General features: G+C 52.3%; 6 protein-coding genes across 6 annotated transcripts; 1 reads left to right on the forward strand and 5 right to left on the reverse strand.

Moving 5' to 3' along the window:
• Positions 1 to 108: 108 nt before the first annotated feature.
• On the reverse strand, positions 109 to 1,019 carry SNOG_16476 (hypothetical protein; the record flags this gene model as incomplete). The annotated part of the gene is made up of 2 exons (XM_001806538.1): positions 109 to 694; positions 949 to 1,019. The coding sequence occupies 2 exons, from the start codon at positions 1,017 to 1,019 to the stop codon at positions 109 to 111; spliced, it is 657 nt and encodes a 218-aa protein (XP_001806590.1).
• A 485-nt stretch (positions 1,020 to 1,504) lies between these two features.
• SNOG_16477 (hypothetical protein) lies at positions 1,505 to 2,893 on the reverse strand (the record flags this gene model as incomplete). The annotated part of the gene is made up of 2 exons (XM_001806539.1): positions 1,505 to 1,629; positions 1,978 to 2,893. 2 exons carry the CDS (start codon positions 2,891 to 2,893, stop codon positions 1,505 to 1,507), a joined length of 1,041 nt encoding a protein of 346 aa, XP_001806591.1.
• Positions 2,894 to 4,740: 1,847 nt separating this feature from the next.
• On the reverse strand, positions 4,741 to 6,459 carry SNOG_16478 (hypothetical protein; the record flags this gene model as incomplete). Its single annotated transcript, XM_001806540.1, has 1 exon — positions 4,741 to 6,459. One exon carries the CDS (start codon positions 6,457 to 6,459, stop codon positions 4,741 to 4,743), a length of 1,719 nt encoding a protein of 572 aa, XP_001806592.1.
• A 1,749-nt stretch (positions 6,460 to 8,208) lies between these two features.
• On the forward strand, positions 8,209 to 8,528 carry SNOG_16479 (hypothetical protein; the record flags this gene model as incomplete). Its single annotated transcript, XM_001806541.1, has 2 exons — positions 8,209 to 8,230; positions 8,458 to 8,528. The coding sequence occupies 2 exons, from the start codon at positions 8,209 to 8,211 to the stop codon at positions 8,526 to 8,528; spliced, it is 93 nt and encodes a 30-aa protein (XP_001806593.1).
• Positions 8,529 to 13,099: 4,571 nt separating this feature from the next.
• On the reverse strand, positions 13,100 to 13,360 carry SNOG_16480 (hypothetical protein; the record flags this gene model as incomplete). The annotated part of the gene is made up of 2 exons (XM_001806542.1): positions 13,100 to 13,167; positions 13,213 to 13,360. The coding sequence occupies 2 exons, from the start codon at positions 13,358 to 13,360 to the stop codon at positions 13,100 to 13,102; spliced, it is 216 nt and encodes a 71-aa protein (XP_001806594.1).
• A 9-nt stretch (positions 13,361 to 13,369) lies between these two features.
• Positions 13,370 to 14,045, reverse strand: SNOG_16481 (hypothetical protein; the record flags this gene model as incomplete). Its single annotated transcript, XM_001806543.1, has 3 exons — positions 13,370 to 13,539; positions 13,610 to 13,733; positions 13,896 to 14,045. 3 exons carry the CDS (start codon positions 14,043 to 14,045, stop codon positions 13,370 to 13,372), a joined length of 444 nt encoding a protein of 147 aa, XP_001806595.1.
• Positions 14,046 to 14,683: the final 638 nt, after the last annotated feature.

A 14,683-nucleotide genomic window follows, 5' to 3' on the forward strand; every position in this document is an offset into this window, starting at 1 on the left:
ATCCAGATGATTGGCAGACGCAAGCTCATCTATTTGTTTATGATGAGACGCTAAACCAGAGAACCAACACTACATTCTCAATTGTTCAAACTGCAACTGTCAATTACCTCAACCTGACCCTCTCGAATTCTCATCAAACTTCCGGCTGATCAACAAAATATCCCCATTGTTCTCCTTGATGCAAAGCCCAAACGCCTCAAAGATCTCCCACTCAGACATCATCCTAATCGCCCCCATCTCCGCCATCAAAAGCTTCATGCTTCCCCAGACCGCCTCGCTAAACTCGTCCAACAGCCATATCTTGCCCCTCTTCCCGTCCGAAAGCGGTCTCAATTTCTTCTTATTCAACGCGTTCATGATCCTGGCCATTGGTAATGTTTTCCCCGGCAGCCTGTCCATCGCCTCGGCGGTCGTGATTTCAATTTGTTGTAGCCATTCCCTGGCTTCGGGGGCGTTGTTCTGGTGTATCAGGTGGTACAGCACATCGGCGTGTTTACCTTGATCCTTGTATCTCAAGATCAGCGGCGTGCTCCATTCTTCTCCAGACGCTGGCCATCGTGTGTCACCGTGTGGGATACGAGCTAGCTGTTCCTCCGTGAATCTCTTCCTGCCGCTTGGGGCGACCTTCTTCGGCTTGGGTGTGTCCAACTTGAGTTCGCGAACGGAGAATGTAGGTCCGAGAAGATCCGCCAAGCTGGGAACATGTTTTTGATGTACTCGAGGTCTGCTTCTAGTTCTTCCGCGGCTCTTGGGTCGTGGAGATTTCGGTTTATTGTGGCCAGACTTCTCGTATCGCGCAGGTGAGATTTTGACTCGACCATAGATTTTATATATTGGCGATGCACCGCGACTACGACTGCGTGTATTGCCCCGATTCTTAAAGTGTCTCTCGTTCTTGTCACTACCCCGTTGGGACCTTGGTGAAGGAGATGGACTATCCCTGAACACTGGTGCTCTACTTCTGTGACGGCTACGGCTTGCTTTCCTGTACGCAGGCGCTCGATTGCCGTGTCGGCCATGAGAGAGACTTCTGTGGCGACCGCGAGAAGGACTTATGCGACGGCTACGCCTTGGTTCTTTGTACACCGGCGCTCGACTTCTTTGCCGACTTCGGCTTCTGCTCACCGCTGGTGAATCAACAAACACTGGTGGCTGGCTGGGGAGTCGCCTTGCAGAGGGGCTTCTCTTCTTCGAAGGATGATAGAGACGGGATCTAGCCTGATGTCGCGAAGGAGTCCTCGATCGTGAGTAGCGTCCTGAATCGTACCCTCGCCAGCTACGAGATCTACTTTGCGAGCGACTGTACCCTCCAACAGAAGAAGAACTTTCTGACAACTTATCGTGGGGCACCCTCTTCCTTGGCAGTCGCCGTGAAGATGCCCGTCTCGCGGTTCGTCCACGTTCTGGATACCGACGCGGCGGTAGACGACTCCTTCGGCGACTGCGACTGCGGCTTGGGGAGAAGTCTTGAAATACTGGCGTGCGATCTCGACTGCGACTGCGACTACGACTGCGACTGTTGCTCGGAGACGAGTCTTCGAATACCGGTGTATGATCTCGATACATTATGCCGATTTGCTTGTACGATGTGGGTGTGGAATGAGGAAGTAATGAGATAGGTCTTGATCACTACGAGGATGTATATAACCAGGTAAATAGAAAACGCTGAGGATTGTTTGCTGTTCACAGGTACAGCACAGAACCATGACAGCGAGCGCAGCACTTGTCACCTATATGCAGATCACATCTTGTAGAATAATTCGTTCGCACTCTGGAGGAGTTTCAACCACTATCAGAGACTGGCTTATTTGACCTGTGCGTGTCTGAATAGGTCGACAGCTCATGAGCACTGTGGCCAGAACCTCACACAGTCTCACTGACCCTCTCGCGGGCCCGCCTTTTTTAACCAATAATTTACGATTTAGTTCTCAGATAAACCTATCAACTTTACCACACACACTCTTCAACGCCTCTTACTGTGACGCTTGTCCCCTAACGCCGCCATATCCTCCAACACCTTGAAATTCGCCATCGGATCATCCGCCTTACCATGTCTCTCCGGATTCATCTGCGTCATACCTGCGACATGCTGCCTCATGCCATGATGACCAAGCGGGTAGTTCGGAGAGACAGTCGCAAGCGGGTCTATAACGCCAGCGGGGAGACGGTCGCCTTCGCGGAATTTGCCGGGGCGCGGAGCGGGAGCTTGGTGTTGGGGTTGTTGGTTTGGAGGGGCGCGCTGGCTAGGCTGATGGAGTTGTCGGGGTTGATGGGGTGAGCGGGCGCGCTGGCTATGCTGATACGGTTGTTCGAACGGCAATTTTGAAAGAGCTGGATCACCAGACGCTGGATTAGCCCAGTCGCGCTGACCGACTTGTCCAGAAGGATTGGCTTGCTGGGACCAGTGTTGGAAGTCATGACGTGGTTGCGACATCCCACCTAATGGATGTTGTCCATGCTGATTGCTATATCCCAAATGATATGATGGTTCACGCTGACCAGTATGTCCATAATGATAGGATGGTTCGGCATGATGCTGCGAGAAATGCCTCGAAGATCCACGCTGGCCTGTTCGCCCTAATCGATGAGACGGCCCACCATCACCGTCAACAAATGCCTCTTTCGCTTTATCTAGCATCATTGATCCTGGGTGATTACTCTGTACGCCCCTTGAGTGTCGCGATCTGCGATGCGGAGCATCGACTCGGTGGAAGGAGTGACCACCTCCTGGCGGTATCATGGAGCCATCTTCCTGCCTGATCAACGGAGGTGGCACACTGCTTTTGAATAAACCCATGTTGTCGTCAACGTCTCTGAGCTCACGTTTGCGATAGTGGTTCTTTTTCCTGAAGTTCTGTTGGCCGCGTTTCAAGAAGATGTCGAATAGGCTCATTATAAGGGGCGCGGGGATAATAGGGTACCTTTTGTATCGTCGAGCTTTGAATGTAGAATGTTGATGGCAGATGGGTGTTACGAAGAACTGTAGTAGGTGCTTCGCGAGGAAGCTGGTGGAGGCAATTCAAGTCACCAACACTGCTGGGGAAATGAGATGATTCAGTGAAGCAGCTATAGTGGTGGCAAAGATGACCGAGCTACTTTCATTGTTTATATGCCAGAATTGAAAGGGTAACACGTGTGACTTGTCACAGCACCACGTGTGTAGGTGGAGAAACAATTTGCGCGCACTCCCATTACACTCTGACTACTTTGTTATTATCGACGAATAGCAGGTGATTTAAGCTGCATTCAAGAGGACGTTAATAGCTACTCAGTCTTCAAGGAGTAGCAAGAGTAGCTTGAAGTTCTGCGGCGTCAAATGGCATGTAGTCTATTTCTGCTCTTTAGAAATAGCGCGCACGAAATGTCACAACACCCGGTGCCAGCGCTGTACTGGATTACATCAAAATGGCTGCATTCAAATCCAGAGAGCAGACACGTTGGCGCGAATGACCCTCAGTTAACTACTAGTTTTTGGTCTCTCATCGTAGCCGTTATCACTGTCTCTCTCCACTACCTACCAAGAAACTTCCGAGGGCCGCCTGGACACCCTGGCCCTTCTCGCCTCCCCGGCGTCGAATGCTGTCTCATAATTTCCAACTCATCATCAGAATCACCATCCCTCAATGCTCGAAATAACACCGCGTCTGGGTGATCAGACTGCTCACTAGCATGCGCCTCTCCGGGCGTTGGAGCTGGATAACAGGCAGGCCGCCAGGAAATTCTTTCGTACTTGCGCTCGCAGTTGGTCGCCGATATTGGCTCTGGGCCCCTTGGTCCGTCTGGAAATAGTACGATCGGTGAAGGGATACCTTCCCAGTCTAGCCAGCCTCTCCAGGACACTATACCTAACGTTAACGTCTGTGTCTGAATTGCTATAAACGTTTCTTTTTGCTGATAGCTGCGTGGCCACGTTTGAGAAAGATGGCTGAAAGACTATGGTGGGATCTCGAGGCTCGATAAAATGAGAGGAAGGATGCAGGCTGTTTTGCGTGCTTTATACTATGGGCAGTGAAGTTGAGGTCGGGACAGCTCATGAAATTGTAAGGAATCTGCCTTGTCGCGCGAATATTTGTGGACCTAAATGAATTCAAGTAAGCAGATGAATACTGGTCGTCAGCGGCAGCGGAATATCGCACATTGATCCCGTGTCGGTCACCGCATGACAGCGTAGCAATTTATAGTAGTCACGCATCACAATCAGAACAGTAGACACACTGAATTAAATGACCTTCATTCAAGTAGCTTTTTATGTGACCGATATGCAATCCGTGATTTCGCAACCATCCAGCAAGCATCCGAAGACGCTACCAAAGTCTGACAGGCTGACTAACTGGTCGAGGGCCTTCTTGCAATGGCAAAGGAGCCAGAGGTACCAATCTGCAATCGCAGGTATCCGTAGAATAGTCAAGTCGATGAGCTAAGCCCATGTCTTCCCTGCCAATTCCATCAATTTTCGTGTGAAAAGTCGTAAACCCTGATCCGTTGCGCCGTGACCATTCCAGGGTATCGAAGAAGAAAGGAAAATGTTGTGTCTGATGATGATCCATTTCACATGTCTTCCGAACTTGTTATACAAGATCTAGTCTACTCAATGCTCGAGGCATTAAGAGGCTGAAGACCTAGGTATGCGATATCGGTAGAGATATGAGAATGGTGACCAGTTGATGAGGTTGTACATATGCTCCAGCAATAGTCAGTATGATAGTTCTGTAAGGTAAAGGCAAAACTTACGGTCACAACTTAGTGTACCATACCACCGCCGTGGCTGTTCGAGCCAGGAGAGTTGGCGTTGTCCGAGATGCCATTACCGCCACCTCCAGGGCCGTCGCGGCGGAACTCGTTGTTAAAACCGATCATGTGGGAGGTGCCTTTGTAATTTGGAACGGGGATGGCGTGGTCAGCGTTAATGATGCCGGACTCATCAACAATACCCTTGCCCCACACGACGTTCTGGTCGCCAAGCTTGATTCGTCCTCCAAACATGAAAGGGGTAGCAGGCGCGGAATACGAAGCATTCGAAGGGACAGTGGCGCCGGACAGGGAGGCCATGTTCAGAATACTAGGAGCATTGCGACGGTGACGGCGAGCAGCACCAAACACATTCGGGGTGGGGGACATAGGCAACCCATGCATTAGGTTCTCATCCTCATTCTCCTCGTAGACGGTGCCGAGTTGAGCTGGCGCTATAGGCATCCTGAAAGGTTGATCGAATGGGCCTGTGCCAGGGCTAGTCTGCGGCTGAGGGTCATGGTAGAAAGCGCCAGTGGTTGCATTCGTTGCGACCATGGGGTAGCCCAAAGATGGCTGAAATGCGAACCCACCAGTTGCCTGTAGGAATCCTCGGTTCAGCGTACCTATAGGGGACACAGGGAACGTAGCCGTGGCCTGCTGCGCGGTCTCGTTGGCCTGTTGGGCGACCTCGTGGACCTGCTGCGCGGCCTCGTTGACCTGCTGGATGCCCTCGTTGACACGCTGGGCGTTGGTAAGGTTGTGAGGAAACGCTAGACGGGCCCGGTCAGCATCAATATATGCTCGCTTAAGAACAACCATAAGGGTCTGAGTTCCGATGAAGCGTGTTGGTCTCTTCTTGGGAATGAGGTTCTTTTCCGTACCCTGTAGGAGGTTTGGGTTAGCAGTGGACGTTGTAAAGGTGCCGTTCTTGTTCTTGCGCGTCCACGCCATGCGCAACGACGGAATTTGGAAGCCCTCAGCGATCTGTTTGCCACGCAGCTTTAAGAGAGCCTGTTGTAGTGCACCCGCAGTACAGGACTCACTGACAACTTGCGAAGCTTGGTCGAATGGGATCTGAATTCCATTCTCACCACAAGCCCAGACAAGACCGAGAGCAACGTTCTTCCAATCGTTGTCGTCCCACTTCAAGAGCTTGGGACGGGGCTGGCGTGGCTTACGAGGTACGCCGTCTTTGTTCAGCTTAGGAACTTTAGACCGGCGATGCCCATCGTACTCGCTTTCATCATATTCGCTGCCGCCATAGGGGGTCAGACTCACTTGGGTTTCTTCCTCTTCCTGCTTGCAAATGGTGCGCGCGCCTTCTCCAGCGGCGGGACCGTACTCAGCACCAGTGTTGGCACTCGCACCGGGCGCAATGTCCGTGGTGTCATCGGTGGCTTCGTTCGCGGCGCTGTCGAGGCCTGGGATCTCATGCTCATAATTCGCGGGCAATGAGACATCCTCGTTGCTTGGAACACCACCTTGGGAATTGCCGAGGTGGTATGTCTCTCCGCTACCACCTTGGAAGGCGTTGACCTGCTGCAGCTCTCCGCTGGAGGATGACGATGCTAATCCGACGTTATGAAAGTCGAGCCAAGATGGCGACATCATCTCACCTTGGGACATCTCGCTGTACGTGCGCTTCGATGAAGATGGCGCGTAGAGGAAGTCTAAAGGACTGCTATCAAGACCCATCATGGTGAGCGTGTTGTCATGATAGAACGTCATGATGGCTGTCTTACAGTATGAGTCTTCTGGACAGCTGTTAGTGACATGGTCGTGACCGGCAGAAGATGAGAAGCATGAGCATACCTGTTTGAGACTTTTGTAAGGCGCAGCGCGGAGATCTTGCGATGTCCTGGCGGTGCGGGGTATTGCTGCGAGCGCGGTCAGTATTTGTGTGTGAGAGCTTGTAGCGGGGATGGCGGAGACATACCTTCAAGAGCGAGAACTGGGCAAGGCACCTGGAAGCTTTCAAAAGCGTGACAGATGCAAGAGGTAAAGGGAAGCACCAGAGTTCTAAGTCTGTGTGGGTGTTAGAATTTGTTGCAACAGCAAGTTGGGCCCGAGTGCGGAGATTGCAGTCTGTAACTGGAGCAACAACACCAACAAGCAAGCGATACCGTACGGTCACTGCAAGCAGGCTGAGAGCTCAGAAACACTACGAACAAGGTGTAATGGAGTGGAAGATGCGTGTGATGGGGTACATACCTGGTTGGAAAGAGTTGGTAGAGGGGGAAAGAGGAGAGGCGGCGCTGAGGTTTATATGGAGGGGCTGAAGATGAGCCAACTCCACGCTAACGTTCACACCGTAGTGACAGTGAGCCTGGTCGACTCTTAGAGCACGATGATAACCAAGAGATCCACTGCCAGCAGTTCTGGCTCGGTCCAATCAGAGCAGCTGACGCAGGGCATGTACCAGACTCACAGAGCTTCTCCTCTGGAGACCGGCACGTAATTATTCCCACTGTCTCTAGCAATGGCTTGCGGAGACTGGGAATGGTGCCCGCGAAGACCTGCGGCCGACAAGGATGTCAAGGCACAAGCGAGCTAGCGTAGTGCACAGACGGCCTGATGGTTCTTGACCACACGTTCTGCAGTAATGTTCTCTTGTCCTTAGAGTAGCGCGTAGCTTGCTTGGTGTTGCAGGGCCGCGCTTGGACACTTCAACAACGCTGGGCTCGATCGTTCGACTTCCGCGAGGACCGCTGCCACACGGGCGGGCGCCGTACGCTTCGGGGTCGACACGATACCAACCAATCAGTACGTATTGCACGATACCTGGGGAATTGCTTGGAATCGGAATCGCCGCGCGTATCGCAATTGGAAGTGCGTATAGTTGCCAAGCGATTGCGTTCAACTGAGGACGCTGACGCGAGCTTTTATCGATTCTCAATCCTCAACTGTTGCTAGAGGAAGAGAGAGAGAGAGTGCAAGAGTCTCGACGGCGCGAGATATATACCCACCAAGCTTCCCAACACCAGCTAAGCGATGTGGGGCGGGTGGCGAATATCGACGGTGACGGCGGATGGCGATCGTGCCTACGACCCGCTCTCCAGGCGGAAGCGGTGGTGACGCAAGATTATGAAAAACACATGACAGAGCGGGGCAATAATTTGCGTCGACAGCTAGGTCACGTACCAGGGCGAGAGCTGACGGTCAGCTCGTGCTTGACATAAGGTTGATGCTGGAATCGGGTGTCCACCTTGGAGAATGAATCTTTCCATCCTAGAATGAGCAACTTGAACATCGACTTGAGCTTCGGCCTCCTCGCTCAAGGCAAGTGTGTCGTGATTGACCCGTCAAGAGACCGGTGGGCTCTTGTGTCCTTGCAAGTGGCGTCCTGATCCAATCCGTAGCTTGGCCAGTCTGGATGGTACTTCGAGGGTGATTTCCAGATGGCTCGATCTCTACTAGCCACAGGATAAAGGTGCCGATAGAAGTGCACAGTGGCATCAGAGAGCAGTCGAAGACAATATGGTGGAAGGAACATGGGAACGTAAGTAGAACAAGAAGATACGTTTTGAAGAACAGGTTGGCTGTGGTAGAAGATCGTGAACATGGAACAGAAGCAGATGACTGTAAAAGATGTTCTTGACAGAAAAAGACTAGAAAAGGAAAGAAAATATAAAGACTGGGATAACAGTATACTTAAAGTCGACCCTGACCAAGAGTGAGAAGGCGTATCTACAATTCCATATTAGTTTTTCTGATACCTGAATATAGATAATGATACCTCGCTCCGCTTACTGTTTCAATTCCGTTATTGGGACTTCGTCAACGGAAGTTCAGATTGAGATTAGAGCAAGCGCGTGTCGTGAGACATTGCAGGCAGCCCAACAAGCTTCAACGTGATGATGCGTTTGGCTTATGCCGTAATTGATTTACGTCCGCCAGTACCTTCGTGAAAGACCGCCCCCAAAACAGGCGACTAGAGGAAGTTCCGGCGTTGTAAATGTATTGCCCGGCTTGGCCCTACGTTGTGCGATCGAACACCCCTTGTTCAATGAATCAGAGATCCTGCTATTACATAAAAGTTGCAGCTTTTGAGAGAAAGAAAAGTAATTGCTGGTTCCTTGATGTGGCTGCAAGACAATGAAGTCTTATCCAGGCAGCAGGTGGCATTGGGCTTTGGTCCTTGGTTTTGAACGTAGATCCTCTGCGTGTACGATGATTGAATACCATGGACGGTAGTTTGGCTATATTGTCTTAAGATGACGCGCCTTTATTAGTGGAGATGAAAAATTTGTGTTCACGGCTGAGGTGTCCATCTAGTCGTAGCAACCCTGAGGGCAACGCGAAATGCGAACTCTTTGCTCAAGCATAGGTGATTGGTGGCGCGCGAATCGTAACATATCAAAAGCCCCCTGACGCTTTCCAATAAAGGATGCTGTTTATGGGGTGGAGGGTTGCGTAGGTATTGGTACATGTTGACACGCGATTTTGGGGGCGTCGTGCCTGCGTTGTGTTGCGTACAAAGATCTGTGGCTGCCAGCGGACCATCATCTGCTTGTAAGTACATAGGAGAGTGTGCGGAGCATGTTCAGGGGGGTATTGATTGACGTGACCTGGTTGCTATGAGAGATGTGTGTGGGTGTAGGCTGCGGGAGTCAATGGAAGGGACGCGGAAGGTGGAGGTGCAAATAAGGTTCTGAGCGCTAAATTCAATGGCAGGGACGATGCGGAGACTGCCTTGGCACTCGCATCGCCGCCTGGTGCAAGGATGTTTATCACGCGGCAGTGGAAGAACAAATTGACAGTTCAGTTGATGTATTGGCAGAGCTATTGTAATCTAGGGTTTACCTATCTGGCAGTTAGCTTGTGTCTCGAAGTGTTGCGTGAATTGTGGAGAGGGACTGGCTTACCTTGTGCACACAAGTACGTGATGTAGTTGTGACCGACCTACCATTCATTCGGTGCCCCCCTAGCAACGGAACAGAATTCCTGAACGGAGTCCGATCTTGCTCGCCTTGCGATGCTCCTGCTGCTTTGCAACTCGCCGTCAGCGCTGCTGCCGGTGGTGTCCTTAGCGAATACGAGCTGGGCGGGATGGCGTCCGGAGCTAATTTTCTGTGGCAGCTGGCTCGAGACGCCTCAAGCTCCGTTGCATCGTCATCATGTTGCAACGCTCGGCGCTGATGGCGCTGTCCTTCATGACACCGTTGACGATGGCCTCGTTGTGATTTCCTTCAGATAGCCCTTGGTGTTGTGGTAGCGACTGCCCCTTCCGCCGGCCTCGTCCTGTGTGCCTTCCAAAATTTTGAGGGGCCCCGTCACCAACACCACACCACCACCAACAATCTTCAAAACAAACCCCCGAAGGGCTCGCGCCGTGCGACTCAGAGTCCTATACTCGGTGTACCGGAAGAAAAACACGGCCATAAGTCGCTCCTGCCCCCTCAGATGGCTTTCGGTGTCGCGGGAGAGTGCTATCGTCCACCGCGACCACCCCCATCTCCGCGGTGACACTCACTCTCCACGTGACGGTAATGGCGCGCATGAATCTAGAGGAGAAGAACTGATATGAGAAGGTTGAGCGACCATAGCGATCACCCCCTCACCCGCCTTCGTTGCCAACTCGTGGTCGTCCTCCGATTCTGAGATCCCCCACAATCACCAGCGGCCCGCCGCAAGCAACGCAGAACATCGGTTCCACATCGTCAGGCTTTTGCCGAATACTGTCAGATGTGCGGCAACATTGATTTCGACTTCGCAATGTCCCACTCGGCCAGCAAATTTGTATCCCACCGTTCGACCGCCCCGCACACACCAGACAAGAGGGCATTTGGGCAATACCATGCCTGGTGTAGGGCAGCTTGAGTTTCTTAGAAGAGACCTGTTGCTTGAGCATCCTCTTCTGCGGAGTTCACGGGTGCTCCGAGGACTACACTTTTACCAGCTTGAGGTTGCGACCTTGAGCGGCCCTGCCACCACCCCGCTCTTTGAACGGAATCGTTGCCGTGATCTCGAGTCCGGTTTCGGGAGCCACTACCCACATTGCCTCTCAAGATCTTTCAGTGCTCCAAAGCACTTTGAAAGAACAGCTACGACCACAAGCTGTGAATGTAATGGCGCCAGACAATATCTCCGCAAGGTCGCCCAGAGAGACGACACCGACGCGAAGGCCTTCTTCGGAGCGTCACCCCACGGATGGCCAATACAAAAAAACCCGACCGACGGTATTACGAACATACAATGCGTAACCTTGGCGCAAGACCACACCATGTTTTGACCGTCAAGCTCCAGGTACAAATGCTGCGCGTACCGACATTGTCTGGGATGGGCATTGCGCCAAACTTTGGCACCGCCAAGTCTTGCGATGAACGATGCTTGTCTTGCATGTTATGGCAACACCCACCTTGTCTGAAGTCGAAAAAGGTCAGGACTTTGAGATATGGAGACTTCGACAGCCAACAGCAAGGAGCAAGCTGATTGACCATAAGAAGAATCCGGTACACTTTGACATGCTCTGGCTTTGCCTATTGTCGCGTTCGGCACTTGTCAACCTCATCGCTAAACAAGACCTTCGGCCGATGCTCATGGTCACACAAGCATGTGGGATTCCAGCGCCCGTTGTTTAACCATACGAAGATGCCTCGCAAGCTGCTGGAAGGATGTCGGCAGTGAGAATATCTGAAATTCTCGTCCTCCTTAGCACTTGATGACATCTACCAGTACAAAGGCATATTCAGCTTTTAGCATCCTGGCTCAAAGTTAGCCTTGGACTTGCAACGGAACATGCTCGTCAATACACAGCGCGAGTTCTTCAGGCCAGGTTGATGTCGAGAACGCCGCCCCAAAATTTCCCTTCGCGCACAGCGAAGGCACGTCGGCTGTGTCTGCAAAGCCTCCGAGTCGGCTCAGGAACTGGCTTTAACAGACCTTCCAGAAGAGATGAAAGCTGTGTAGGGTACAGAAGCTGGAGCCACCTGTGACGAAACCCTCTCAGTGCACAAAGCCTTCTGATCTCACCTGTAACGGCTTCGTTTTATCTTGGCATCAGGACTGCACAAAACCCCCACGCGCTCCACGTTCGACGCCTCGTGTCCAGCAACAAGGAGTGGAGAGCGATTTTCGTCCCTGAGTCTGTTTTAGTCTTCCAGGTTTCCAGTCAAGATCGATCGCTGGCGCTTTGCAGACATAGTTCGGATGACCTTAAACGAACGCTAGCTTTGGAAAGGGTGGCAAACATTCAATATGCCGAAGCACCGATGTGGAGCTCTACAACTCATTCGATGTCTCCACTATGCTTCAAGCATTGTCGAGATTACCTTCGAGACTCAGCCATTGTCCTATCGAATTGGGCGTTTCGACAATTTGCCCGACATGCATCTTTTCTCTCGAGGTTTGTGACTCAAATGTTCCAGTGGCAACGACTTCGAGCAACGCGCTGTACATGGATACATTGATCGATCTTCCGGTATCTCTTGTGGTTCGGGACTCATGATGTGCTTCGATCCACCTCAGCATTTCTTCACTTCGTCGATCGAACGCTCAGCTCTACACTTGGATCTTGGCCCAGAGTAAGAAATGTGATGATATCAGAATCGTTGCCTCCTCTTTGAGAGAATGATTTCTTCACCCAGTGTGCTTTGGATGGTGACTGTCGTCCTCCACTGAGTTCGATCGCCGCATCTGTCAACGTTCGGAGACCATAAGTGTTGCCAGACACTCCGCCGTGAAGCTTACGGGCTGACTGCGACGGGTTCATCATCCTTCCACGACCGTCCCAACTGTCCCACACTTGGGCTGCTACTAGCTCTGAAATCCCGGGCGAGCATGGCCCATGTCAAAGTCGTTGTACCTGGTCGTTTTGTAGTCACGTTCCAAAATGCCCTGGAAACACTTGTGATCCTTGTCCTCCTTCGTTGGTCCGCCCAAGTTGGACCGGGGCGCAAGTTGGAAGTCTCGGATTTCGCGTGGATGGCTATGATGTCCTCATGCCTTAAATATGCCCTGCCTTGTCGGTCGTTTCAGAGGAGAAGCCTGGCGCTCACGTAAAGGATGGGCTCAATGCTTGCGGCATGCACAGTGCAGGTTGCTTGTCGACCGTCCCAGCAGTGTACGAACATTGTCAGACTGCATACCTTTCCGAGCCCCAATCGAGTCCATCCTGCAGCTTCGCGTTGTCTCAGCGACCTTTTCGGAGTATATGTGCTGCTTTCCAGAGCCTCAGTCAGCCGGAAATTAGGGACGGGCATGCCTATCGTGCGTGACTGCAGCTTGTATAGCAGGACCGATCGTGGGAATTGGCGATGGGTTTCGACGACGTATTGCGAGTGTTGTGCAACGTAACGTCTCTCTGTTCCGCGGTCTCGATGTGGTGGGCCCGGTGTATGCGCTCGCTACCATGGTGTATACCTGTCGCTCATACGTCGATACCCAAGCATTTGTGGAAGGTTTTCGCAGTGGTCTCGTCCTGTGGTGATGCGAGTGCTCCTCATCGTCAGCCTCGGAATCGCCCAAGAAGCAAAAGCATACCTACTATCGAGCGCGTCTCGCAGTCTATGAGGCGCTCACAGGGGCCCCACGCAGTGCCGCGTTCCCTTTTTCGTTGGCCAGCGTACGGTCCGCCAGCTTTGAGAGTGCTGCTGAGGCCTTTCGGCGGTGTGAATCGAGAGGGGCACATGGCTTTTAGCTATCCAGTCGAAGCGTTGAGACTTCGAGGCCGATGCGACTGCTCGGGCTCGCCCGTAACCTGGAGGTCCTCTGTGTCTAGCTCTCGGTGTAGGATACCGGCAGTCGCGGTGTTGGGCATGACCCCGCTGCTAGACTTGGGACGATGGAGGTGCGAATCGTCGAGCTTTCCTAGAGTCCAGGCGCGCTGCAAGGTATCTCCTCTACCAACTGTACGTGCTCCTGGATCTTGTATGGAGACGTCTGCCATTCATGGTCGCCGTGTTTGCGGTGCTGATGGTGTCGCTGTTGCCGCAAAGTTGCGCGGCATCGTGAACCTTGGAGCTTTGCTGAGAACCTGACAATGCAACGGCCGCCTGTTCAGCCTGTTCATTGTCAGCGACTCTCAAGATATCTATACATGTCTCTTGACTTAGCCTGTCAAGCCGCCGGTGGTGTGCGGTATGCTCAGCGAGAGTTTTGACCTCAAATGCACTCCCGCATCCCCGCATCCCCGCAGAAGTCATGTCGCGCGTACCAGAGCCTACGATTGATGCCGTGCCATTGACGCCAGTATCCTTGAAGACAGTGTTCTTTTTCGTGGCAAAGAACATGTCGCTGTCGCTGGTGCGTGTTCGTGGTGTTGTGGTGTCGCGGTGTTGCGGTGTTGGAGAAACGAGAACAGCAAAGTCCAACATGAGAGCGGCACCCGTCCGAAGTCGGCCACCACAACGGCAATATCTCTGGAACCACAACATCAGTAGTAGTTTGAGCTTGCGGCATGTGGATAGATGCATTCGCAGTTGCTGCTCGCACACTCAGGGGAAGGTGCAGCCCTACGATCGTAGTTTGGGGCATCCGCAAAGTTTCTTCCAGCAAAGACCACTTTCAAGCACATACATCATGGACTTCAAGCTGCAGGGAGGTGCACGCGAACTTTGAGCTACTTTTGTTGTGTGCGAGAATGCGTATGTGCTAGATTGTAGGCCGATCTACTCCAATACCGAAAGCCACCTGAAGCCGAGCCACCATGGTGTCAGACAATTAAGCTACAGGCAGCGGACAAGGAATATCATACCAAAAGAAACATGCAAAAGGGTAGGCGATTGGATCCCGTACACCCTGCTGCGCGTCGAAGTCCACTTGCTACCTAAAAATCCCACACAGCTCGCTAGCCTATCGGAGAAATTGGCCTGACGCAACTTCATAACACCAAGCCAGGATACACAGAAGAACTATTGCTATCCTCTATATATTGGATCAGGATAGAGATTCTGTCACCAATGATATCCCAAAGAGTTGACTACTTGAGGGGTTGAGGTGCCTTCCAGAACAA

Source organism: Parastagonospora nodorum (genome assembly GCF_000146915.1).
Source record: "Parastagonospora nodorum SN15 chromosome Unknown scaffold_48, whole genome shotgun sequence".
Classification (NCBI taxonomy): domain Eukaryota; kingdom Fungi; phylum Ascomycota; class Dothideomycetes; order Pleosporales; family Phaeosphaeriaceae; genus Parastagonospora; species Parastagonospora nodorum.